At 52.6% G+C, this 25,049-nt stretch overlaps 10 protein-coding genes across 10 annotated transcripts; 7 read left to right on the top strand and 3 right to left on the bottom strand.

The window, feature by feature from the left end:
* Positions 1–390: 390 nt before the first annotated feature.
* AYO20_03238 (hypothetical protein) lies at positions 391–2,583 on the bottom strand (the record flags this gene model as incomplete). Its single annotated transcript, XM_022641541.1, has 2 exons — positions 391–2,514; positions 2,563–2,583. 2 exons carry the CDS (start codon positions 2,581–2,583, stop codon positions 391–393), a joined length of 2,145 nt encoding a protein of 714 aa, XP_022502401.1.
* A 637-nt stretch (positions 2,584–3,220) lies between these two features.
* AYO20_03237 (hypothetical protein) lies at positions 3,221–5,797 on the top strand (the record flags this gene model as incomplete). Its single annotated transcript, XM_022641540.1, has 1 exon — positions 3,221–5,797. One exon carries the CDS (start codon positions 3,221–3,223, stop codon positions 5,795–5,797), a length of 2,577 nt encoding a protein of 858 aa, XP_022502400.1.
* Positions 5,798–6,566: 769 nt separating this feature from the next.
* On the bottom strand, positions 6,567–7,418 carry AYO20_03236 (hypothetical protein; the record flags this gene model as incomplete). The annotated part of the gene is made up of 1 exon (XM_022641539.1): positions 6,567–7,418. The coding sequence occupies one exon, from the start codon at positions 7,416–7,418 to the stop codon at positions 6,567–6,569; it is 852 nt and encodes a 283-aa protein (XP_022502399.1).
* A 492-nt stretch (positions 7,419–7,910) lies between these two features.
* Positions 7,911–9,604, bottom strand: AYO20_03235 (hypothetical protein; the record flags this gene model as incomplete). The annotated part of the gene is made up of 2 exons (XM_022641538.1): positions 7,911–8,839; positions 8,887–9,604. The coding sequence occupies 2 exons, from the start codon at positions 9,602–9,604 to the stop codon at positions 7,911–7,913; spliced, it is 1,647 nt and encodes a 548-aa protein (XP_022502398.1).
* A 374-nt stretch (positions 9,605–9,978) lies between these two features.
* AYO20_03234 (hypothetical protein) lies at positions 9,979–10,747 on the top strand (the record flags this gene model as incomplete). The annotated part of the gene is made up of 2 exons (XM_022641537.1): positions 9,979–10,660; positions 10,734–10,747. The coding sequence occupies 2 exons, from the start codon at positions 9,979–9,981 to the stop codon at positions 10,745–10,747; spliced, it is 696 nt and encodes a 231-aa protein (XP_022502397.1).
* Positions 10,748–14,543: 3,796 nt separating this feature from the next.
* On the top strand, positions 14,544–15,434 carry AYO20_03233 (hypothetical protein; the record flags this gene model as incomplete). Its single annotated transcript, XM_022641536.1, has 1 exon — positions 14,544–15,434. One exon carries the CDS (start codon positions 14,544–14,546, stop codon positions 15,432–15,434), a length of 891 nt encoding a protein of 296 aa, XP_022502396.1.
* Positions 15,435–15,825: 391 nt separating this feature from the next.
* AYO20_03232 (hypothetical protein) lies at positions 15,826–18,534 on the top strand (the record flags this gene model as incomplete). The annotated part of the gene is made up of 1 exon (XM_022641535.1): positions 15,826–18,534. One exon carries the CDS (start codon positions 15,826–15,828, stop codon positions 18,532–18,534), a length of 2,709 nt encoding a protein of 902 aa, XP_022502395.1.
* An 818-nt stretch (positions 18,535–19,352) lies between these two features.
* On the top strand, positions 19,353–21,120 carry AYO20_03231 (hypothetical protein; the record flags this gene model as incomplete). The annotated part of the gene is made up of 3 exons (XM_022641534.1): positions 19,353–19,728; positions 19,784–20,377; positions 20,435–21,120. 3 exons carry the CDS (start codon positions 19,353–19,355, stop codon positions 21,118–21,120), a joined length of 1,656 nt encoding a protein of 551 aa, XP_022502394.1.
* An 884-nt stretch (positions 21,121–22,004) lies between these two features.
* Positions 22,005–23,018, top strand: AYO20_03230 (hypothetical protein; the record flags this gene model as incomplete). Its single annotated transcript, XM_022641533.1, has 1 exon — positions 22,005–23,018. One exon carries the CDS (start codon positions 22,005–22,007, stop codon positions 23,016–23,018), a length of 1,014 nt encoding a protein of 337 aa, XP_022502393.1.
* A 275-nt stretch (positions 23,019–23,293) lies between these two features.
* Positions 23,294–24,973, top strand: AYO20_03229 (hypothetical protein; the record flags this gene model as incomplete). Its single annotated transcript, XM_022641532.1, has 1 exon — positions 23,294–24,973. The coding sequence occupies one exon, from the start codon at positions 23,294–23,296 to the stop codon at positions 24,971–24,973; it is 1,680 nt and encodes a 559-aa protein (XP_022502392.1).
* Between the last annotated feature and the right edge of the window lie 76 nt (positions 24,974–25,049).

The raw sequence follows: 25,049 nt of genomic DNA, 5'->3' as shown, positions 1-25,049 counted from the left end.
TACTTACATATGCAAAAAACAATTTGCGGTCCTTGTTGGCCGTGAACATCAAAGTCTATAAGCCACCTACATACATTTTATTCATGTATATGGATATTCATGTGTACGGATATATGGATCTATATATATATATATACATATATGGGAGTTCATATCCCACAGCCCTGAAATGGACTGGATAGACTTCGGTACCGGGGTATGAGATGGAGTGTGCGGTGTAGGTGTGTAAGTGTATAAGTGTCTCGGTACCTAATACTACCTACCTACGTAAGGTAGCACAGTCCCCTAAGGGGGGAAGGAGGAGGAGGAGGAGGAGGAGGCCCTTTTTCGAAAGGGGCAAGGGAGAGCCCCCGCTATACCTCCTGGTACAAAGGGAACCCGATTCTGGTGTCAAAGTCCCATCCATGCCGTCTTCGCAATGCATTCTACCCCGGGCTTGCGCTTGCTTTGCCGGATCAGTCCCAGGTACCGCAGGTCGGCTAGGGCGCGGTAGAACAGGGCTAGAGTCCGTCTCTCGTCGTCGCTCTTGTCGTCGCCACCGTCCTCGTTATCGTCATTGTCGTCATTATCATCGTCAAGTCCGTCTGCGTCCTCGTCCCCGTCCCCGTCCGGCGAAGGCGAATCCGTGCCGTGTGAGAGCGTGTCGCGGAACGCGTCCCACAGGTCCCGCACGTTGACCACCGTGCCGGCTTCGTTGAGCATGTTCAGCAACAGGCTCGTGGGCGGGAGGCTGGCCTTGTCTGGCACGTCACCTCGAGTAGCGGCGTGTGCTTTGCCGGAACTCTGAGGCACACAGCATGAGCATCCGAGATAGTCTGCAGGTCGAGTCAGGGCGCGTTCGAGGCAGTACCGCGGCCGCGGATGCATGGTCTGGGCGAGAGGGGATTTTTGCGCCATGGTGTATGCCTCGGCCATGAAGTGGCCGAAGGGACTGAGATGGTGTTCGGGGGAGGAGGAGGATGTGCGGCTCTCGACGTATCGGCGTAGGAGGTGAATGAACTTTTCAGCTTCGGACTGGCTCGCTTCCGCCTCCGCCTGCACCCCCGTCTCTGGTTCCTGTACGCAAGACCGCTGGTAGTCCTGTAGATCCTGCAGTTCTGGGGCGGAGCCTTCAAGCAGTTGCGTGGCTGACACCTCAGACGAAAGATTTTGGAGGTTGTCTTCGATGGCCTCGAAGATCTCCGATTGTGTCAGGTCTGGGAGGGAGTGCAGGAGATTAGTCTCGCTCTCCCAGCGACTGTACGACTCCAATTTGAGCGTGCAGTGGTATAGGTATCTCAGGGTGGAGATGGCAGACAGGCCTGAACGCATGATTCGTTTCCCTGTCTCGATCGCTTCGACAGCCGCCCTCTGAAGTTCATTGTCAGACACAAGCAAGCGGCGGACGGCCTCCCGCTCGGTCTTGTCGCCTTTTGCCAGCGCTTCGCAGTGAGACCTAAAGCTGGCGAGGTTGCGAATGGCCTGGCACAGTACGGGGCTCCATGGCGGTTTCGTAGTGGTCTCGGTGGACAATCTCGAGAGGGGATTCGCGAAGAAATGAGACATGTGAGCATACTTGATGGCACGAGCAAATGTCGCGGGTGTAGTGCCTTGGTCTTCTGCCAACGTGGCCAGCTTGTTGACGACTGATGGACCGAGAAACACTTCTGCAGTCTGATCATGCTGTATGGCCTCGTACAAGTCAAACAGGCGATCCTCCAGATTGAAATCCGGACTCGTCGCAAAGATTTCGGCGTCGAGCATTGAAACCGTCTGTCTGGATAACCGAGACTCGAAGAGTTCCACAGTAGTCGATATCCCAACAAAAAGAATGATTGGAATCCTGTCTGACCACGAGTGAAAGGTCGAGACCAGTTCCGCAAAGATAGACGTGTCGAACCCTTCGACGTCGATGATGGATATCACCACTCGCTCGATGTGATAACGTAGGACGTACCGCTGAAGTAATTCCAGGTCGAAGTTCATCGGGATCAGGAGCTTGTGCTCGTTGAGGAACTCGGTATACTTCTCAGCTCCTTGGTGACCAGAAATCGCGGATCGAACCGCGTTTTTCAATGCCGTCTGAATGTTTGGGCAGTGAGCCGGCTGCAGAGTGACCAGTACTTCCGCTTCACTGGATGTGTCTCCTCGCGTCGTGCTTTTCCACCTCTTATGAAGGTCGTGGTGGTGATTTGTGTTTGGGCCCAAGGCAAGCAACGCCGTTTTGAGTCTCTTGTGTGTGCGAAGGTTGTCTGCATTCTGGGAATGCGCAAATCTCATGACAGGACCAACAAATCCTTCATCTACCACATCCACGATCCCCTGGATCTTTTTCTGTTGTTCGGCCCATACTTTTTCGAACTGGCATTTTCGCAGGCCGGCATCATCCGGAGATTCTTGTCCGCCCAGCACTCGCGGCCATGAGTACTCTTCTTGAGCATCCTTCGCGGGGACTTTACTCAACTTCCTCCTCTTCCGCGGCCTCGGATCGATCTCTTCAGTGTCTTGATTGGTAGGTTTAAAGATGTAGCAGGTCTACCAATCATTAGCATATGGCCGGGGAGGGGTTTATATCCAGCTTACTGTGTGAGTTACGTCGTCCATCTGGGGGTTCTGGACTCAGCAGCACTTCGTTCGGTTCAGATCACTTTATAAAATCGAGCCGAGACGCGCTTCTATCGAGGCGCGTCGCGCAAGGAGATGGTTTAGTCTGACAGAAAACCAAGCGCAATATTGAAACTTTATTGCGGGAAATACTCTGTCAGACAGATATTCTATATATTAGGGGCCAAGAGGCCATGTCCTTCGTCTTCCAGCTTCGACAAGGGTTTGTCATTGGAATGGAAAGGGGTGTATTCCTGGCAAGAGAGTGAGAACTATGAGGGTTGGGAAGTCTACGAATGTTGATCACATAGCATCTAATCCCCTTGGTCCTGGAAGTTAAGCCCATAAGCTGTCTCATGGGAAGACTGAGATAGAGCTTGTTGAGACTGGTCTGTAATCCTCGATATCCACAGCCAAATTCTCTCCTATACAAGAGGCGCATAGATAGAGATCCAAGAAATGTCCTCTGAGATAAGTCAATAGTAGACGAGGCTACGAGGCTCAAGGAGCCGGTTGATCTTCGGCAAAAAGTTGATCGTGTCTGCGAGACTTTTCCTCGTCGCAGTCTATTAAATCCAACTATACCATTACTTCGAGTGTAAGATCATTCTGCCGACAGAGATCCGTCAGATTCTCTATGCGCAGCATCTGCCAGCTGTCTCGAAGATGGCACCAACAATTCTGCCTGTCTCCGAGTTTTGCGGGCCATCAACTCTGCCTGCAATCTCTCCAACCGATCCGACAGTATCGTCAGACCGCTCGCTCACGTCCCCTTCATCCGCGTAAACCACCGGCGACATCCATAGCGCAGACGGATATACATGAATTCGAACAACAGGGCGACGATGCGTCCACCAGACTCCCGGTCCGTGACCTCCTCGACGATGAAACGCATGCCTTGAAGGCCGAGTTGGACAAACTGGATCGCGAACTCGCGGTGATGCGAGAAGGGCCCTTCGGACCCAACAGCGAGTTTATACGATCCTTCCCCGTCAATGAGAGGGAGGAACTGCTGAAGGCTCTCGAAGAAGAGGGTGTCATGCCCTCTGAAGATCTCGATCTGGTGTCCGAGGAAGATTTGGAAGAGCTGGCAAGAGAAGAGGAGGGCAAGAAACAAGCCACGACGCAGAAATCAGCTCTCAAGGTCACCCTCAGCATTCCTATCAGAGACAAGATCTATGTCAGGCGGTTCAACACGGCGTTGGACTCCGCGCAGCAGAAGAAGGACGAGAAGTCTTATTTCACCCTATGGAAATGGTATCTCCGGTGCCAGCAACACGTTCCAAACTTTGCCTTGATCCTCCCCGAAGATGTGTGGCACTTCCTCTGGAAGTCTCAGAGTACGGTCTATTACAGACCCAAACACCTTGAAATGCTGGGCAAGGATATGATGAAGGCAGATGTGCCCCTTGAAGACAAAGAGTGGATTGAATATATCGATGCACTGCAGGCTACTGGAAACATCGCCGCTGCGGCAGAAGCATGGGAGGCACAGAGACCCAAGTTGGGTCAGGGGCTTGCGGAGGATCTCGCTGAATTGTTCTGGATTACCGGTATCCGGCTCTATGTGCAACTTGGAAAGCCACAGAAGGCGCAGCGTTTGGCATTTGAATGCTATGACCACACGACAATGATTGATCCCGAAGCTCTTGTCATGGTTCTCTCTGCCTGGGCCAAAAGTCAAAGCCCCTCGGCTGCTTCCAAGACCTGGTTTTGCTATCTGGAGCTGCGGAAGAGACTCGAGGGCAGAGAAGACCAAAAGACTACAGTGGATATTCTGGGTCGAGTCAGTAGTGCCCTACTTGATGCCGGGCGTACTGATCTCGCCCTGGCGGTCTTCAAAGACATGTTCATGCTTACAGCCAAGTCGCCAACCGATTCACTGAGGGTTTTCAGGGAGCTTAGCAAGGAGTCCAGTCAATCTCAGTCATCGGGTGAAGACCTCGTCAACCAGATCGGGCTCTCTTCCCTGGCCCTTTTCCCCCGCAGCTTCCACAACAAATACTTCTTTGCGGCATGGATCAAATGGCTCCTCGGCGAGGGGAGGACAGACGAGGCGGCTCTGGTTGTCGACCTCATGTATGAGCGCGGGATCAAACCTGATGCTGGGCCCTTGAATGGCCTCATCGCAGCCTGGTTCCGTCAAGGTTCACCAACTTCTCGCCAAAAAGCCGAGGAGACTGCATGGGCCATGATCCAGTGCCGGGTTGAAGTGGTTCAGAAGCGGCTTTCAAAGGCCGGCGATCCCAGTCCTGCAAATTCGACCTCCAAAGTCGAGAGCCGGCGAATTCCTTTCTTCCTCAAACGGGGGGCGCCACCTGCAACCATTGAGACATTTTCCATCTTGCTCCAACACTACACACGCCGTTCAGATCTTGCCAACGCCAGTCATCTCACCGACGTCATGACTGGTTCGGCTCAGATCAAGCCGAATTCATTCATAATGAACCATTGGCTTTATGCTTCACTTCGCTTAGGGCAGATCGCAGATGTCTGGAGCAAATATTTGACCTTGAAGCAATCGATCACCCCCGATCTTGAGACGTTTGCGGCACTCTGGGACACGGCCAAGCATTATTATGCATTTCCTCATCGACATCAAGGAGGGTTTCCTGATGCGCGAACGCTCTTCGCAGAGATGCAAGAATGGTTCGGCAGGCTTGACCTCAAAAAAAGATCTGCCGTCCAGGCAGACTTCTCTGATGAGCTGTACGAACAGGTCATACGCTGCTTCTGCCTCTCGTCCGATCCTCATGGCACCCTCTGCGCGCTGCATGGTCTGCGGGAGTCTTTCAATGTGCTGCCGCACGAGGAAGTCAGCCGGCTGATCATCATGCAGGTGGCTCGCTCGTTCGCGTCCGACTTCGTGCCACTCTCGGCCCGCGCTCGCGGCCTGCGGATGAAGAAGAACCTCCAGTATCAAAGTGCGGTCAAGACTCTGACTGAGATTGTGGTGGCCATCGGCGATAAAATGGTCCAGGAGAAGGACATTGATCCGGAGGCGGTCGAGCAGATTGAAAGTCGGCCCGCAAGAGAGCTCAGGCTCGATGTGCTATCTGCCTTTCTGTGCCTCGTCATTGAGAAGAGAATGAAAGGTGCGGCCGAGGGAGTCCTGGCCCAAGACATTCTAGGGGTCGCCGAGCAGATGAGGACATCCGTCCCTGCTGAGGCGTTGACGCAGCGTGACTGGAGCGACGTTGAAGTTTCCTTGTAACAACAATTTTATGATCCCTTGTGGCCTAGAGGGACAGGGACATGGAATATGTATTGTATAGTCTAGCGGTTAGAAAAGAGCCATCAGTCACCTCCCATTGGATACTAGGTATACTGTCTTTCTCCTTTCCCTTGCTCTGCTGCCTCCATACTGTGTACATACCTACCTAGACCATGACCTGTCCCATACTGCGCGAATATACAGCATGACCCTGGGCCAACGCTGCCTCCACCACCACCGCCAGAGAGTTTTCTTCTGTCACTCAGACTTTTCTCCGAAGGACATTGTTGCGTTGTATTCGTATCAATAACCCTCGTAAGGCAAACGCAAACGAAAGGCGGGAAATGCCGGATGCTGGATGTTCAATCTCTTCATTCATTCTCTCTTGCTCTCTTGCTCTTGTGCTCTTGGTGCTAGAATGGGAAATGTAGACCCGTGCTCCATGCCCTCCATGTGCTCATGTGCTCCATGTGCTCCATCCATGAGCGAAACATAACTCCAACACCTTTTCCCACCCCTTTCTCCACAGGTACCTAAAACCTAGGTAAGAAAGGAAACTCCAGAATTCTCTAGAATAGAGGCATAGAGGCATAGACACCTCAGACCTGACACCCTAGAGAGAGAGAAGAAAAGTGGATGACCAGAGAGGGAAAAAAAAAAAGAATGATGTATGAGGAAGAACCAAATATCAATATCATACAATGGACCCAACCGGGCGCCGATCATCGGGATGCATGGCCTGCCCATAATAAACACGATTCGGATTGTTTCATTTCTTCCCTTTCTTCTTTTTCTGTTTGCCCGTGGTGGTCGGAATTTCGGCGGCGGGTGTCTCGACGATGACGCCGTCCTCGTCGCTGCTTGCTGTGGCGGGTTTGGGGGCCGTCTTTTCTGCAGGGGCTGGTGGAGATGCTGAGGCTGGAGCGGGAGCGGGAGCGGGAACGGGAGTAGGAGAGGTGGTAGAGGTAGTAGAGGTAGTAGAGGTAGTGCTGGGTTTGCCGCCCGCGGTAGTCCCTGACGGGTCGTCGCCGCCCAGTAACTCCCGTCTGGCTGTCTCCCGCTGCTTCTCCCACCTCTCCTTCTCCTCCGGCAGTGTCTTTTTGATGGCGTCCAATTTCTCCCGCAGCATCTGGTTCTGCACCATCTCGTTTGCGCTCTGGAAGATGGTCTGTCCCCACGTGCCCGGCGAGCCGCTCGGCCCACCGCCTGATCCGCTCAACGCGTTGGCCTCGGCGACCACGTCCTTGAGTTCGAGTTCGAGTTCCTGCTCGGCGCGCTGCAGTCGCTGGAAGATCTCGTCGCCGACGACCCCGCGTTGCAGCAGCGCGGCCAGCGCGGGCTTCCGCATGCGGACTTCCATGATGCGTCGGATGTCGTCGCACGCCCGTGCCAGGAGCGCGGCCCGCAGCACCGAGTCGGGCACTTTGGTGTTGCCGTCGTCTTGCAGGTGGAGGAGGGAGAGGTAGATGTTGCGGGTCGTGTGCGGGGGGAAGTAGGGCGCCAGCCGGAGTTTCTTCTTCACTTGTCTCTGTCGGTACAGGTGGGAGAAGGTGGCCATGCTGCCGATCAGGATGGAGAGGTAGGCGATCGGGATGAGGAGGGAGAATGTGAGGAACTTCATCTTGGATCAATGTCGTGCGGTGGGCCGCGGTGGGTGGTGTGTTGTGCTATGTATGGGTGAGGGCCGGCGTGGTGGTTTTCCCCTTGGGATTGGATTGCGCTCATGAATTGGCGGCTTGGTTTGTGCCTTTTGGTGCCAGACACGCCTTGAAAATATGGGGACCAAGGGACGTCAAAGCGGAATGTAGTCGTGAGAGGACCTCAACAAGCGCGAGGAAGAGGGGAGTCGTTGGGTGAGTCGGGGGGTTTAATTATGGCGATATACCAAGTCATTTGCAAAGAGGACACTCGTGCAACTTTGGAAAACTAGTCGAGTGAGGGTCCCTTATCGATAAGGAGCGGAAATCTTGGCACCTCAAAAGTAAAATCTGCCCCGAGCTCACGTGGGACTCACCTCTAAGCGTGCCGCTTTAAAGGCTCGCGCTCGCGACTCACCTCCGCACCCACCCTGCCACCCTGGCTCACCTCTACAACTTACCTTCATATTACATAATCATGTAGCTGGGCAATCAGTCAAGTTCCAATGATAAAGTCTGTTCTCAAACTCGAGCCGCTCTGCTTGACTCTCCAAAGACTCGATGGTTTTCCTTATCGCAATCGTGAGGTCATTGTGTCGCTCCGCGAACTGATCAGCTGGGACCCAACCCTCTTCAGCGACAGGTATGTTGCAGGCCTTGAGGAGGTCTTGAAACTCATTGTAACGTCGTCCATCTCTCTGGTGATTTATTAACTCGTCACCGGCAATCTTGATTGGGCATTGTGGAGAGATCCCTTCCTCAAAAAAGAAGTCAGGCCAATGTCGCTGGATTCGGAGTAATGTCTCCCGTAGGAAAAGGGCATCGGTATCTTGCCCGGGCCGTACTCTCCCAAACAACTCTACCTGCTTTCGAATAGGCGCTAAATGTCTGTCTTCGAGTAAGGCTGCAAGTTCGGGCGCACTTTCTCTTAGATCGGCAAGATAATACTGCTGAAGCATGGACTGGCGATACCTTTCCCAAATTCGAAGCTTTGTCGCTGAGGGCATAATTGAGAAGTCCTCCGGGAGCTCCAGAAGAAGTGCGTCATCTTCCAGTTGGATAAATTGAGGGATTCGTGCCGCTAGAAATAACGGCAGGATGTCCGTACCTTGCCAGTCAACAATGCAAGAGACTTTGCCCAGCGCGGAGACAAACAAGTTCCCAAAGTGTAGATCTTTATGCCACAGCACCGGCTGGTTTTGCTTCACAGTGCGGGGAAGAATATACGGCATCACAGTACAAAGTGTCTGAAGCATATTACACACGGCAGTGGCCGATGTGTCGCTTGCTGTGTTGACTGGGAAGGAGAACGCTCGGCTGGCGGTCGTGTCTTGGTCTTTGGATGTCACAATCTGCGCCATGGAAGAGCGTGCGATGGAAGTGAGATAGTCTTGTGAACTTCGCCCTGACTGATGAGCAATCGAACAATCATGTCTGCACCTCGGAACTTACAAGGACCACAATCCACCCCCGAGGCCATGAGCACCGGTTCAACGAAATGTTGGTTTGCCAGTGGGCCGATGCAATATTTCCGACCTCCAGCTGATGATACTGGCAAGTGGTGCGAGATTCCAAGCTTTGCAACATCGTCGGCAAAATACAGGCTCCCATATCCGTCGAAGACATTGCTGGCTGCGATGAGTCGCTTTTGTATTGACAGCACTTCATCGACAACAGCGAGCTTGTCTGGAATGTCGAGGCTGGGCCATATGGCATTCAAGGGTCGCCCTTGAGCCTCCTCCATGAGAATGTATTCGCAGCCGACTGGGTTGTCGCTGCTATCGCTCCATGCAAACACCTTGGGAACTGGCAAGTCCAGCTCAGACCGCAAGAATTCGAGTGTAGCCGCTTCGCTTGCCGTGACCAAGCGCGGTGGAACGACCGGATCAGGAATTTTGACTATCAATCGCTGTTTGCCAACAACAGCCAAAAAGACTTTGTTGGATGCGCCTTCGGCAAGCTTCTCGAGCCGAACGAATGCGGGATCCAGTGCTGATCCCGCTGCTTTGATAATGACATCTTCTAGAGCCTTCAGGTCGAATGTCTGAGTGTGCTCTTGACGCTGGCGAGGCTCGTTCCAAAGCCAGCGTCCTGCAGTGGGGGAGAAAAGATCTCGGGTGGCAGAACGGCCGAGCCGACTGCGTTGCCACGTTCGAAAGAGGTTTCTCATCGGCTTGACGGCTAACACGCCGCTTCTTCCAAATCCCTTTCGGACAGATTAGTCGGAGGTGAAGTTAGGTCAAGTCCAGAACTCATCTCTCGAACATGATTATTGCTTTCGAACGGCGTGAGACAAGGAGAAGGAAAAATCTGTGTGACTGTTGAAACAGCAAGCCAGAAGATGATCTTGGCAACTGAAGCGAAGTCAAAACTGCTTCGAGGTCATGTACGACTCACCCAGGCAGCTGCCAGGCCCTGCACCTTGCTCACCAGGCTCACCAGGCTCTCCTCCCTCCTTCCCATCGACTCCGAACCTCTTGCAACCTCTATTAATTACAAGTCTACACCTACCATTCTAATGCTTTTGCGCCCCAGGCTTCCATCATGGCGTCCTCGTCCTCGTCCCCGAAAACGTTTGCCTCTCCTCCATCCCAAACCTCTTCGCCGCAAAATGCTATAACACGCGATCGCTCAGTGGGGCGAAATGTCCACATCTACGACTTGAACAACCCTACCACCGTAATTGGCGGCCTACTCCTCCTACCCGGTGTCACAAATGCCAACTTCTATGCAATGATAGAGATTATTGTTATATTCGAGGGCCCTTTCTTTCTACAATATGAGAACGAAACGAAGATTGAGAAAGATGACTATCCACTTCAACCTGGAAAATATTATATTATTGGTTCTTTTCGACTTAACAATGAGCTATGGCTCGTCCGGGCAATTAGCCTAGCTACCGGAAGTCGTATTACCGCCTTCGCCGAGGCTATTCGTTTACGAGATCGTCAATGTGTTATATCTGGACGGCCTGTACCTACATTTAACGGTATCGACTTCTGGAGAGGCTTCGAAGCTGCGCATATTTTCCCACTCGCCTACGAAGGTGACTGGATTAAACAGAATTACGGCCAACTAGTACAAGGGGGATCTATTAACTCAGTTCAGAATGGATTATTACTCGACGCCGGTATTCGTCAACTATTCGATTCATACTCTATCTCGATTAATCCGGATGACAACTATAAGATTATAGCCTTTGAGCCTACGGGGTACGATTTTGAAGGTAATTATCTTAATCGGGAGTTATTCACTCGCCCTAATGCGCCTATTAATCCACTTCTACGATGGCACTTTAGACAGGCTGTCCTAGCGAATATGAGAGGTGCTGGAGAGCCGCGCTTCGAACATGACCTCCCGCCTGGTTCTGATATTGTTGGTGAGATACTTCGGGGTCCGAAGCCAAGAGAAAGAATGGAATTTGAGCTGTTCAGTCGTCTTGGTGCTCAAATGGAGTTGTTTCCGTCGCGAGGGGGGGAGGGGGGAGACTAACTAATGAATACAGGGCGGCATTATCGCCGTCCTAAAGGGGGGAGCTCGCGGTAGTTTTTACTTATCTTGACAAAAAAGGGGTATCAATCATAGTGTGTCGGGCGGACACGGCGGAGAACCGAAGGTAGTACCAAGTATGAGGTACTGGTAGTTCCGTGTACAGCTAATCCTGTTTTAATAATCTTTTTGTTCCTTGTTATTACACATAGCAGATGTGTACTTGTGTGGTCTGATGTTGGGCTGCTAGTACTAGTACGAGGTAGGTATACCGGAAAACCTATACCCTTTCTTCTCTTCAATGCTTCATGGTCTGGTTCGTCTTGTTCATATTCCAGTTCGTCATGTCCTTGTCGCGTTCGGCTTCTTGTTCGGCGGTCGCATCCAGCTTGAGTGGACAGAGTATAGAGAGAGCAGGTGAGCAGAGGGACCAGTTTTGATGGACGGCGAGGACAGGTCCGGGCCCCTGTTGCCGCTCTTGTCTTTTTTATTCTGATCCCCTTGCTGGTCCGTCAACTTAAGCTGGTCTTCGTCTAGTTTAATTCTTCTCGACCATGTCGTCCCGAGCCCTTATCCATTTTCCTGTTCCTTCTCCGCCTGACTCAGGGTCGTCTTCTTCGTCTTGGGTCCATCTTATTCCTAATCCGATCCATCTCCGCGTGATTCAACTTCTTCAACTTCTTGTTCGCTTCGTATCGCATCGTTGCGATCATTTCCGAAGTCTTCGCGAGATTTTGTCTCCATTTCGTTAGAGACCATTTTTCTTCTTTTGGTCTTGCGAGGTTCTGACGGAATACCTCGCTTTGCTTATTATTTTCCATGTTAGTATAGCGTAGGTCTGTCTGAAGCAAGACCCTGCCTACCGCGAACCGGGGAGTGTCCTTTAGCCTAGCCTGACTCTGGAGATTGTCCAGCTCGATGGAGAGGTTGTCTGCGAAATGGTGAAGATTTCTCATGTAGTCCGATCCGGGTTTTCTCAAGCCAGAAAAAGTGGTATTGGGTCCTTGGGCGGCGACACCTCCACCGTCGTCTTCCTTTTCCCTTGAACTCTTTCTTTTCTTTCTTTTTTTCTTCTGCATTTTGTACCTCTCCCGTCGTCGCGCTTCCCGAAAAAGCGACGTTACAGCTCACAACCCACGGCACCGTGGATCGATATTCGAAGGCGAGCCGTGGGGAGCAGTATATAATTCCCTTGGTCGGTGCCGTCAAGCACGCAGTCGCAGAGCGTTTCGAGTTCGTCGATAGACTCAAGCTGAACCTCTTGTATCGATCACGTCAAGCAAAACGTGTGTTTTCGACATCGGCGCCCTGCCTGGACCAAGTCTCTTTCCCTCCATCACCATCCTCCTCGTCACTTCCACTTGTCGAACCAGATGCATCTCTGGTTCCGCATCAGGTTTCATCTGGTTCAAATATTCTGGACCTCTAGATTTTTTTTTTAAAAAAAATCCAAGTAGCGACCATAGATCACCTCGATGACAGGGGATGGAAATGTTATGGGGTGGGACGAAGCGGGAGTGGAGGGAGATGGGCCTTATCAATGCGTTTCGTCTATCGTGGCTTAGGTCCCTTGGTCTATTGCGTCGACTCCTGTAGCGCTCGACCACCTGCTGTCCGAAATGATCCGACATTGTTTCTTTGGAGTCAAGATGATCTGACTCGGGTAGGATCGGTTCGGGAAGTGAGGAATCGAACTCGAGGGGCAATGATGTTGTGAAGGTTGCTGAGGTCCCTTTCTCTGTCATCACCACGCAGCTCAGTCTGGAGCAAACCCTACCTAACTAAATCGACCCTCACAAAGGTACACGCTCTGTTCTTTTGTCTTCTTGTAGCCTACTCGGGCAACGTGAAATAAATCGAGGTCGCCCCGTCCGGCGCGAGGTTAACGTCATCGGCTGAAGGTTCGTCTTTGCAAAAAACAAGCCGAACGGGCTCTGCCCCGAATCGTCCTATAAACTCAGCTTTGACGGGACATCCTTTGGTGTCGGTGTCGTAGGTTTTCTATCGTATGTTGACGGTAGTGTGGAGAGAGTTCTCTTTCGTCACCCCCAGCGGCGAATATTGTGAGGTTGAGATGAGGACTTTTCTTTCTGTGTTATAAGAGTCCGGTCTTTTCAATCGTCGAACTGGATAATTCTTTCGACCGGGTTCTCGCTTGGAGAAGAGATCGGGTGTATTTCTCGAGGGTGTTTTTGCCCCAATAATGGAAGCAGGAGTACTGTAAGTAATAGTATTAGGGACTCTGTATTGATGCTTCTGACCGAATGGATATTTGTAGATATCTGTCTGAAGCACTCCGACGAGCAGTCCGCGGTGAGTGTTCGATGCTTAATGTCTGTTGCTAGTGTTGTTGCTGATATTTTGTTATGGTGTTTCGTATGGTAGCCACGGCATAACGTGGCGTCATTTGTAAGGTAATTTAATCGTGGTTTGATAGGTTGTCCATATTTGTTTCTTTCGAAAATCGATATACCCGACTTTCGAGAGAGCAGAGTGCCCCGCGTTCTAGTGAAGCTTAGTATATGGGACCGCTGAGCTGACGGCCGATAGTCGATGGCAGTCCTGCAGCGTGAGGGGTAACAGTGTCATGTGCCCTGGCCCATGACAGTCCTTTACCCATGGATAGGTGTCTCTGTTGTTTATAGATGCATGTATAGAGCGGTGCCATGGTTGAAACGGTTGGAGCTTCGGGACAGAAACTCGGCCAGGTAAGGATGAGAAGTAGATTTTCGCGGTGATCACCTTAGTGAGCGGTAGACCTTCAAAGCTCTATGAAGCGAATAGATCCTGGTCGCACAACGAGGAGTGACAGCAGTCGGATATCCGAAAGCATGTGTGATATGGTTGCGATAATGAAGTTGATATTCTCCGTGATGAGGCAGACGTTTGATATATTCAGGCTTGAACATCAAGTACGTGTCGTCGGGCATCAACTGAGACGATCCCTGTTCAACCGACTGGCCAATGCACTACCAATGGCAAACGTGCCACGTCATCAAGCTGGACAATGGCCACGGCTGGGCGCGGGCGTTGTAGAGGGGGAGAGCTCTTAGCTTCCTCCTGAGTCACTTCTGGTCCTTGAGGAATACGGGACCTCGGAGACCATTCTCAGGAGTACTAACACCCTGCACCACGAGAAGGTGGCTCTCCCTCGCAGGGTATCATTGATGGCCTTGTGTGTGGTCTTGTACTGAGAAGTCGTGAACGCGATGAATCCTCGTCTGTCCCGGAGACGCGTTGTCAAAAGATGCACCTGAAAGAATTTGTGTAACTCTATACAGTTGGACAAATTGGGTTCCAGTAAAAAGTGGGGGCATATCAAAGGCGAAGGAGGAGCATGAGGTGTTCCTCGTACTCGCGAGTATTGGGGAAATAAGACCATGATTATTGCCCATTGCCTATTACCTGAGTGCATGCATCTCCTTCATCAACGAGATGATCATAGAGTGGCGACAGTCACTGCAAGGAGGAAGTCTAAATAGATTTTTAAGGCCTCCCTGTCCACTTAATGCTCGGTCAAGCTCCGGCATCTCCTTTTGCATGTGTAAACAAACTCCTCTCCTAAATGATTCAGTCAACTTCTGGACATTTACAAAGTACCGACTAAAAAGGTGTCAAGAATGCCTCGTAATGTTCTCATCACAGGCTGTTCTGATGGTGGCCTTGGAGCTGCCCTTGCTGTTGCCTTCCACAAAAATGGCGACCGTGTCATCGCGACGGCCAGGAACACTACTAAAATGGCGTCTCTCACGGCGATCGGCATTGATACCCTTCAGCTTGACGTGCTTTCAGAAGATTCGATCAAAGCAGCAGTCCAGGCCACTTCCAAAATGACGGACAACTCCCTCGACGTACTAGTCAATAATGCGGGACAAGGCTATAGCACACCGCTAATGGACGCCTCGATACCTGCACTCTCGCAGCTGTTCGAATTGAATACTATATCTGTTGTCCGTGTTACGCAACTGTTCTTCCCTCTACTACGGAATGCGAGGGACGGCGCCCTGCTGGTGAACAACACTTCATGTGCAAGTGTCATGCCCGTACCTCTTCAAGGGCCCTACAGCGGCACCAAGGCAGCCCTTGCATCCTTTTCTGGTGTGCTCCGACAGGAGCTGCAACCCTTCAACATCAAAGTCGTCGATCTGAAGACCGGCATGGTGAAGTCGAACTTTTTCGCCAATGCATCGTCGTCAGGGGACTCTGCAGAAGGAATTTTGAGACTCCCCGAGGACTCGCTCTATCTGCCTGGGAGAGAAAAGGTCGAGAAATTCATGCGGTCAGACATCAACGTTCCTCAAATGCCAGCGGATGAGTGGGCCGCGAAAGTCGTTCAAGATTTGTCCAAGAAAAGTCCTCCCGTGCATGTATGGCGCGGAGGAAATGCATTCCAAATGTGGCTGTCGTCCTTCCTGCCGGTGGGGATGCTCGACTCAACGCTCAAGAAGATGACGGGATTAGATATCGTGGAGCAGTCCTATCGTAGTTCGAGGGCGGAGAAGACGAAATAGGCGGAGCACAGACACACAGCGATCTCCATGCCTCCTGCCTATTCGCCGAGTCGTGAGTGGGATTTGCTCAAAGGATCCGTACAAGGCTCTCCACTCTCCTCCTGTTCATGGGCAAAGCATTGGTGAAGAAAGTAGATCCAAGGCTTACACATGGGACTAGCCATCAATCACATAGTAGATGATAGAGGCAACATAGACAAAATGTATGATCTCGGCATAATTCACCTTCCACAAGCACAAGCGAAGAGGGAGGAATGCCCTAAAACGGTATAGTTCAGCCTTGTCTCTCGGCACACTTTCCCCGTTGTGGGGTTGTCGAAACTTTTTTGACTGCGGCGACTTGATGATCTCCAGCACCGCCGTGCAGCAATTTCTCCAGGCAAAGTCGAAAATGCCGCCGTCGCAGCTCAAGCAGCTCAAGGCGTCGCTGCATGAGAGCGGCGTCCTTGGGCCCCAGAAATCCAAGAAACAGCGAAAGCTGACCTCCAAAGATGCGCAGAAGCGGGCGCAGCGCAATGCCGCACTCGAGGGCATTCGCGAACGATTCAACCCTTTCGAGGTCAAGGCGCCTGCTCGAAAGGCCAAGTATGAATTTGTCAATGGCAAGAATACCAAACCCACAGTTGGTCGGCCGGGTGTCACTCGTGGCTTGGGCGAAGAGCGCCGGCGAGAGACGTTACTGAAAGAGATGCAAAGCCGCAATAAGGTGGGCGGTCTGCTCGACCGTCGGTTCGGAGAGAATGACCCCACGATGACGCCAGAGGAACGAGCGGCCGAGCGGTTCGCCCGTCAGAACGAGCGCAAGATGAAGAAGACTTCCATGTTCAACCTTGAGGATGACAGCGAGGAGGAGATGACGCTCACGCATGGTGGAAGATCGCTCGACTTTGAGGGTAATGCCGGAGATGACTTTGATGAAGACGAGGTGGAAGGCTTGGATAACCCAGACAGAGATTTTGACCAGGACGACCGGCCTCGGAAGAAGCTGCGACTAGCCGAAAACGAAGACGTCGATTCCCACGAGGAGGACGATCAAGATCTACCCCAGAGAAAGAAGACGAAGAATGAGGTGATGAAAGAGATTATTGCAAAATCCAAAATGTACAAGGCCGAGCGGCAAGCTGCAAAGGCAGACGACGATGACCTTCGAATGGAGCTGGACAAAGGCATGGCTGAGTTCTACGAGGCGCTTCGAGGCCAGAAGGCGCCTGAAAAGGAAAATCTACCACCACCGGTCCCGAACTCAGAGCCGCACATGGATCCCTCTCGCGCTGCAATGCTTGCAGGGAAGAGCAGGGAAGAGGCAGAAAAGGAGTACGAGTCCAATCTTCGACAATTGAAGCTGGAGGCACGCTCCAAACCGAGTGTACGGACCAAAACCGACGAAGAGAGAGCTGCCGAGGAGGCCGCTCGACTTGAAGAGCTCGAGCGCAAGAGAATTCGCAGAATGAAGGGCGAGGCAGAAAGCTCAGAAGACGAGGAGGAAGAGGAGCCAGGGCCAGATGAAGATGATGAAGTCGACGACGCCGAAGCGTTCGGTCTGGCTGCCCCTGATTTCGATGCTGTCCCTCGGAAGGAACTGGATGTTGAAGACGAGGACGAATTCCTGCTTGATGACGACCTAGTTGCTTCAGACTCGGATCCTGACATGGCAAGCGAACAAGGCTCTGAGGAATCCGAGTCCGAAAGCGATATTGAGGATGATGGTGATGATGATTTCATCAACGGGCTGGTCTTACCGCAGGAAGCCCAGAGCACGTCAAAAACGATCTCCAAAGCCTCAAGCAACACCAATCTAGCCTACACTTTTCCGTGTCCTCAGACGCACGAAGCATTATTGGAAGTGGTCAAGGACTCTGACGTCGCCGACTTGCCCACGATCGTGCAAAGAATACGCGCACTCTACCACAAAGGTCTCGCCGAAGGCAATCAAGAAAAACTCGACACGTTCGCTGGTGTGCTGACCCAGCATGTTGCGTTTCTTGCGGACACAGAACCCGATGTTCCTTTTTCTGTTCTTGAGAGCCTCCTTCGACACTTACACTCGATGGCGAAGTCGTCATCGGAAGCTGTGGCAGCCGCCTTCCGCAGACATCTCCAAGAGATCAATGATGAACGACCGCTCCAGCTGTCTGCTGGCGATCTTGTCATTCTCACAGGTGTCTCGACCATATTCCCAACCTCAGACCATTTCCACTCAGTAGTTACGCCCGCCACTCTCACCATTGGTCGGTATCTTGGACAGAGCTCGATACAATCTCTCCAGGACCTCAGCATTGGGGCTTACTGCTGTTCCCTTGCGCTTCGGTATCAGCAGCTTGCAAAACGATATGTTCCGGAAGTGGTCACTTATGTTACCAATGCTCTGGCCGCTCTTTCACCAACACCGCTACCAGACCACGACCAAGACGGTGTGCCGTTGCACGTTCCTATTAGGTTGCCCACAAGACCATTGCGTGTAAGATCGACATCAGCAACTGTTTCAGAGAAGCTCTCATTCAAGGATTGCATCATGAATCGAAGTGAGGAAGATGGGCCTTCACAAGGCATCACTCTGCTGAATGCCTTTATTCGCCTAACAATGCAAGCTGCCTCCCTTTGGAGTCACAAGTCCGCACTCCCTGAAATTGTTCAGCCTTTCGTCCACGCCCTTACCCACTTATCTCATCAACGCAAAATGCTGCCGCCACAAACTCTCACGCTAGACAACAACACTCTCTCCGCCCTCCTCGCCCTTCAGTCTGCTTCGGTCAAATCACGCCTCCCCCTTCTCTTACATAACCACCGCCCACTCGCTATCAAAACCTCCCTACCTGCCTTCATCGAGAATTACAACCCCGACCGACACTATGATCCAGACCGCCAGCGAGCCGAGCTCTCCAAGTTGAAGGCCGAGCATAAGAAAGAGAGGAAGGGAGCGATGAGAGAATTGCGGAAGGATGCCAACTTTATTGCAAGACAGCAGTTACAGGAGAAGAAGAAGAGAGATGAGGAGTATGAAAAGAAGTACAAGAGGTTGGTAGCAGAGATTCAGGGAGAGGAGGGCCATGAAGCAAAAGCTTATGAGAGGGAGAGGAGGAAGAGAAAGGGGAAATTCTAAGGAAACCGGAGCGGGAAGATCAGGGTCTCGCTATCACATGCCGCCTCACGCTTTGTTTTGAAATGTACGATGGCTTGAGAGGCTTGTTTGCCTTTTGTCGGCGTGTTTGGATGCCGTCCACAACTAGATCGAAGACGACTCCTACAATACTACTGCTTACAACCCCGCTCAGCTTTATATTGGAATTTGGATCGGCTGCTTGGTATCAACCTTGCTGCGGAGTCTACCGGTAGTCATGGAAGTCTTTCCGGCTCCTTCAGCCGTTGGCCTTAGAAAAGAGTTTCACAGTCCCTGGACAAACCAAGCATCCGAATGGCTCCCACTGGATCGTCCAACGTTGTTATGCCGACACGCCGTTTCAGATGCGCATGTCCGGTCTCTCTCCGCAGTTTCCAGACAACGTCTACGCTATCTTCGTGGCTATCAAAACGCAACAATCGATACTTCGTGCTAAACATCCATCGAGAGGTATGGATCGTCATACTAAGCAGCACGCAAGAGGCGGCATCAAGGGAACTTCTAATTAGCATAGCATCAAGACAACGGATTGACGCTCGGACTCGAGAGCCAGACCCTTTTCCTATTTATGGAGTGAAACTTTGCAAGAGAAAGCCATGACAACACCAAGAAAGTCGGGCTACGGACTTTTCTCGACATGAATCAGGGCTGGGGAGAATCAATGAAAGCGCGGACATTCGGCCATCATGGATAGTCGCAGATGGTTCTTTCCTCATATTTCTGGCATATTCCTCCGTTGTGGCCGACAAAATAAACCGATCATCCCCTGATTTCTGAGCCTTTGTTGCAGTGAGGAAGCCATGAGGAGTGCAATGCGGCAAGACGGTGGGCGTCAGGGGAAACAGCCAGAACAACTCACAGAGTCAAGCTCGGGAGACATTGACGATGCCTCTGTGCAGCACCAGGCATACCACGAAACCGCAGACGCCAACAACAGCCTCTGTCCCGATTATGCTCTTCATTGCACCACCGTCCGGAGATTTCCCAGTCTCAACAGGAGCATTGACAGGACGGAGCAGTCTAGCAGCACGCTGGCAGAGAAAGAACAGGGAAATGGCCATGATTCAAAAGATCTAGAGGAGACGTACAGCCTTCACGCTCCCGATGCTGTCGGCTTCTTCAATCCTTCTCTTTCTCAGATTCGAAGTGCTGTGTTCCTGAAGTATTCATGGACCCGTGGGTGTCTCTCCAGCACGTAATTTTCTCCTGGCCCCTTGCTGACTTGAACCAGTCGCCCTACTTTGCGTTTTTGTACTTGGAGTCCTTTCCATATACTGGGGAGTCCTGTTCAGAGTACGCGAGAATCTCCGCTCTGCCACCATCGCCGTGGTTGACTTTGACGCAACTTCACCTCCATACGAGACCGTCGAGCCGATTGTCGGACGTTTTGTTCAAGCTGCCATCATCCACGAGCGTGCCTCTCAGAGATATCCGCTGGGCTACGAGATCCTGGACCCTATCACATTCAGGCACGACCCTGTCGCAGTCCGTTTGGCAGTCCATGAAGAGAAATACTGGGGAGCGATTATCGTTAACAACAATGCTACGGCGCTCTTGCGACTCGCGGTGGAAAATGGAAACGTGTCCTACGACCCGTTTGGTGCAGGACAGATTGTGGTCAACCAAGCTAGAGATATCGAATCCTACAACCAGTACATTACCCCCGTGCTGGTTCGACTTGCATCGGATATCAGCTTTGCTTTTGGTCGCGAGTGGACGCGGTCTGTGCTCACAAACGATACTCTCGCACAGAGCGTCTACAGCAATGCCCCCCAAGCTTTATCTCCTGGAATTGGCTTCAGCATATTCAACTTGCGACCTTTCGGTGAGTACAGAGCCTTGTGGAATCCTCGTCCGTCGTGATCACTGACATTCTATCCAGATCCTCCAACGGCAATCCCCGCTGTCAGCATTGGCCTCATTTACCTCATCATCATAGCCTTCTTCTCGTTCGGCTTCTTCGTGCCCATGCACATGAGATTTGTTCAGCAGGATCCCTCCAATCCCCATCCACCGCTGAAGTTCACTCATTTGATCGTCTGGCGCTACATCTCTACAATCATTGCCTACTTCCTCCTCTCGTTCTGCTATAGTCTTGTGAGCCTGGCATTTCAAATCCCGTTTTCGCGGAGGCCGCCACATGGTCACAGCGACTGGCTCCAGACCGACGTGGCGAACAACGCAGATCATTTCGGGCACGCCACTTTCGTCGTTTATTGGATGTTGAATTGGTTAGGCATGTCTGCTTTGGGTCTGGCTTGCGAGAACGTTGCGATGGTAGTTGGTCAACCGTGGACAGCTCTGTCGCTGATATTCTGGGTCATCACCAACGTATCAACAGGGTTTTACGCATTGGAACTGGCACCGGGGTTCTTCAAATGGGGATATGCATGGCCATTGAGGCAGGTCGTATATGCGAGTCGGACGCTGTTGTTCGACACCCGCGATCGACTTGGGTTGAACTTTGGTATTCTGGCTGCCTGGGTTGGTATTGGGACAGTCCTGTTTCCAATTTGCTGTTGGATTATGAGATGGAAAAGCATGAAGGCCAAAAGGAATCTGGGTTGACTGGGCTTGGAAGGATTGGATCATGGTCGTACGTGGTTAGGATATTAGATCACGATAGAGGTACATACTCTTTTGCAAGTACACGAATACATTTTGGCTTGATTTTACTCCATGATCTATATTTTGAGCACACTGCAAAAACAAAATCGTTCGAGGAACAAAGGTGAAGATGAACAATCGAGCAAAAAGAATTGATCCTGGCGAGACTTGAACTCGCGACTTTCGCATTCCTCGAAAGAAGTCATACCGGATGCCACCAGGGGCATACAATATAAGAACGACACGCTAACCACTGCGTCACAGGCTATGGGGAAAGTCAGCGTTACTGCGCCAACTCTGTGACCGACAGGTGTGGTTGAGAGAACTCACATCATAAATTTTGGCGAAAAGCGTACCCTGAAAGTGAGGTCATTTTCGGGACAATTTCAAGACCATTTTTGCGGGGGTTCAATATATATACTTGCATTTGAAGGCACGTGATTAGATAATTGGTGGGGCATATTCCAGCCACAGGCCAGCCTACCACTACCTCGCCAACTCGCTACGAGCAAAGCACAGCTCTCTCTGTCATATGTACCCGCGACTGTAGCACTGGGTTCCTCAGTTAATGACCGAGACAGGACTGTTTCCATCTCTCTAACGGTAAGGAGCACTAGGGCAAAGTCTTATTTTGTGCCTCTCTGTGTATTTCTCCTCCCGGGAGGGTTCTTGCGCCTCTCTGCCGTGCACAAGTTTCCAGAGACTCGCTGCGACAGATCAACTTTTTTTTTTGGTTCGCGTAGGATCATTGACTTTGCGCAGATCTCGCGACTCCTCTACTACCTACTTCACAAGTCGCGCTACTTTACATATTTCCTCCCTCATCTCTCTATTCTTCGCGAAAAATGGGCTCTCAACCCGACGCTGAGGCCGGCGCGAGTGCCGATGAGGACGACTACATGAACATGACCTTTGAGGACACGGCGTCGTCCGCGACGACGAAGAACGAAACCCTGACGCAGCGCAAGAAGCGGCTCGCGCGAGAGGCCGAGATCAAAGGCCGGCCCAAGTCCAAGGCGGAGCTGGCGCAGGAGGAGCGCAAGAAGCGGGAGGAGGCGCTGAACACGACGACACTCGACACGAGCAACAGGGGGTTCAAGATGATGGCCGCCCTGGGATATAAGCCTGGGACCGCCTTGGGCGCGGCACCGCGGACGACGACTGCGGACGGCAGCGGCGGCGGAAAGGACGATCGTCTTCTCGAGCCGATCGGGCTGGAAATGCGTGAGTCACGTTCCGGAATCGGCGCCGACGCGGAGAAGAAACGCAAGTTTAGAGAGGAGGTCGAGGCGCGGCAGGAGGCAGATAAGAAGAGGAAGGTCGAGGCCGGCGAGTTCCGCGAACGGCAGCAAAAGGAACGCGAGGAGAAGAAGATGGAGGGTCAAGTCTGGGCAGCCATGAAGGTCTGCGAGAGACTGGACGAGGAGGACGATCTAGAACAGTCGGTCGACGGCAAACCTGATCCTGCACAGAAGCCCAGAAGGTCAAAACCGCTGAAGGCCGTCAATGTCTTGTGGCGCGGCCTCGTTAAGCAGAGAGCCATCAACGAGCGTGATCGACGGATGAGGTATGACCTCCACCAGTCACTGTCGAGACGGCCCGACTACATCGACCCCGACGAAGAAAAGGAGGATCAAATGGCAATGGGGAAGAAAACGGAATTGGAAGAGGTCGACGTCGATCTCGACGAGGAAGACGAAGAGCTCAACGAGTTCGAGACCCTCGAAGTATCGGAGAAGGTGTCAAAGCTAGTGGAGTATCTGCGAGAGAGATGGCATTATTGTTTCTGGTGCAAATACAGGTACCCAGACGAGAAGATGGAAGGGTGCCCCGGCACGACGGAGGAGGATCACGACTGAGGTTGGGAGTGTGGTGTTGATCTGCAGTAGAATCTAAAAGGAACCAATCAATCTATTGATCAATCGGGTAAAGACACGAGCTACGCTCCGTTTGTTTGCCGTATCTCTGTATTATCTTGTCATCATACGAGCGTAGACTGTCACGACTTGTCAATCCTTGATAATTCGCCGAACATGAACCGGTCGAGGGACTTCAGCCTTGCCTTGCCTCCTCGAACCCTGTCCAAAAATACTTCTTTTCCTCCCCTCCCATCCTACTCGATGCATCACCAGCCATGTCTTTTTTCAGCTCGAACCGCTTCCTGCTGACTATCCTCGTCATAAGTTTGGGAACGGCGTGCGCGACAGTTCCCGTTCTTCTCCGCAGAGTCAAAGACGCGGCGAGGGCGCCGCCACCAGACCCTCCACCCCCGGCCAAGCGTCTCCAAAAGGACTCTGAGAACTCGCTCAAGCTCGAGACGCTGCGCACCCTGGCAGACGGGTACAGCTACGACCTCCGCACTTCGGCCATCAAGATCGTCGCGAGTCGCACGGTCCGGTCCCGCACGAGGCATCTATTGCTGCGCGACCTGGCCAGCGCGGACGAAACCCGTCGCGAGAACGCCCTCCATGCGTTGCACATGCTGCTCACGCACCCGGCGCTCAGCGACACGATCTGCAGCCACTTCAGGGACCCCAAGACCGTGAGGGCCATCGTTCTGGGCCTGATCAACGTGCTGCCTCAGCATAAAGTCCCTGTCAAAGAGGAGCCCCCCGACTGGCGCACGCAGCACTGGGTGGAGAAGATGCCGCCCCCGTCGCCCATCCGTCCCCTGGACCGCCCGGCGCACGAGGCCCAATTGCTCGAGGTCTTCACCGTTGTGGTCCACAGCCTCTCGCGGCGGGACACCAAGTACACGGCCGTCATGGACGCCGCTTTGGACGCAGGGCTGGTCACCAAATGGCTGGCAAATTATCCCTTCCCGTGCTCTTCACCGGACAACTCCGAACTCAACTTCCGCCGATACGACGTGACCAGGTTATTCGACCGTAATGCTTGGCTGTCCGATGATCTTCTCATGGGGGACGTGATCCTGGTGGTCATGCAGTATCCTCCCGCGAGGAGACAGATGCGCGAGGCTGGGTTGACTGCGAGCAGTTATAGAGAGGACATCTTTACGAGCGGGCCCGACCGGGGCCTGTGGTGGAATCAGGGCGCGGGAGATCGAGATCGCGATCGCGATCGCGACTGGCAAGACGAGGACGAAGATGCCGACGAGGACAACGACGTGAGAATGGTCAATGGCGAGGACACTGCAGGGCTGGCTCCTCCTGGAAACGGCGCCGTGGGCCACCACGACAACATCACCACCCTTTGGGACGAGCCTTCACGCCCGACGACTACGAGGGCTGCCGCGCGACTACGGTCGGCCGAGCGGAGTCAAGAAGAGGAGCACCTGAGAAGGCGGCACAGGGAAGCCATCGTCGTCGCCGAGCGCGGCACCCCACTGAGCAGGGAAAATATCCTGCAAAGAGCCAACAGCGAGATTTTGCAACCCATGAACGGCGTCAGCGAGGTCGAGGGGGAGTTGAACGGGCTGTTGAACCTGTCCGAGACCTCGAGGGATGCTCGGCGGGATGAAGATGCTTCGGAGCTACCTCACGCGGCCGACACGGCCGCTGTTGACGCCACCCCGGCTTCTGATGGCGAGGATCAACTGGTCAAAGAGTCTACGGGAGAGGAGGACGAAGGAGAAGAAGAGGAAGAGGAAGACGAGGACGGGGAGGAGACGAATCGCGCTCAACGGCGGCACCGTGAGATCGAACAATTGATCGAGCATGACCCAGAGATACAGGGCACGAACGAAGTGCAGTCCAAGCAGCAGCTGAGCGAGTCGAGCGAGGAGATCGCGGCTAGTGCTACTTCTACGATGGAAGATGACGACGGTCCGAAAGAGCACGAAGACTCGTCGTGACGACCAGAAGAAGAATTGGGCGTGGGCCACGACAGATTGTACCACTATTGAGATATAATGTATCTGCTTGACATTC

This window comes from Fonsecaea nubica (assembly GCF_001646965.1).
Source record: "Fonsecaea nubica strain CBS 269.64 chromosome Unknown Scaff15, whole genome shotgun sequence".
Taxonomy (NCBI): domain Eukaryota; kingdom Fungi; phylum Ascomycota; class Eurotiomycetes; order Chaetothyriales; family Herpotrichiellaceae; genus Fonsecaea; species Fonsecaea nubica.
The sequence above is the reverse complement of the archived record's forward strand: the minus strand, read 5'-3'. Positions and strand labels throughout refer to the sequence as shown.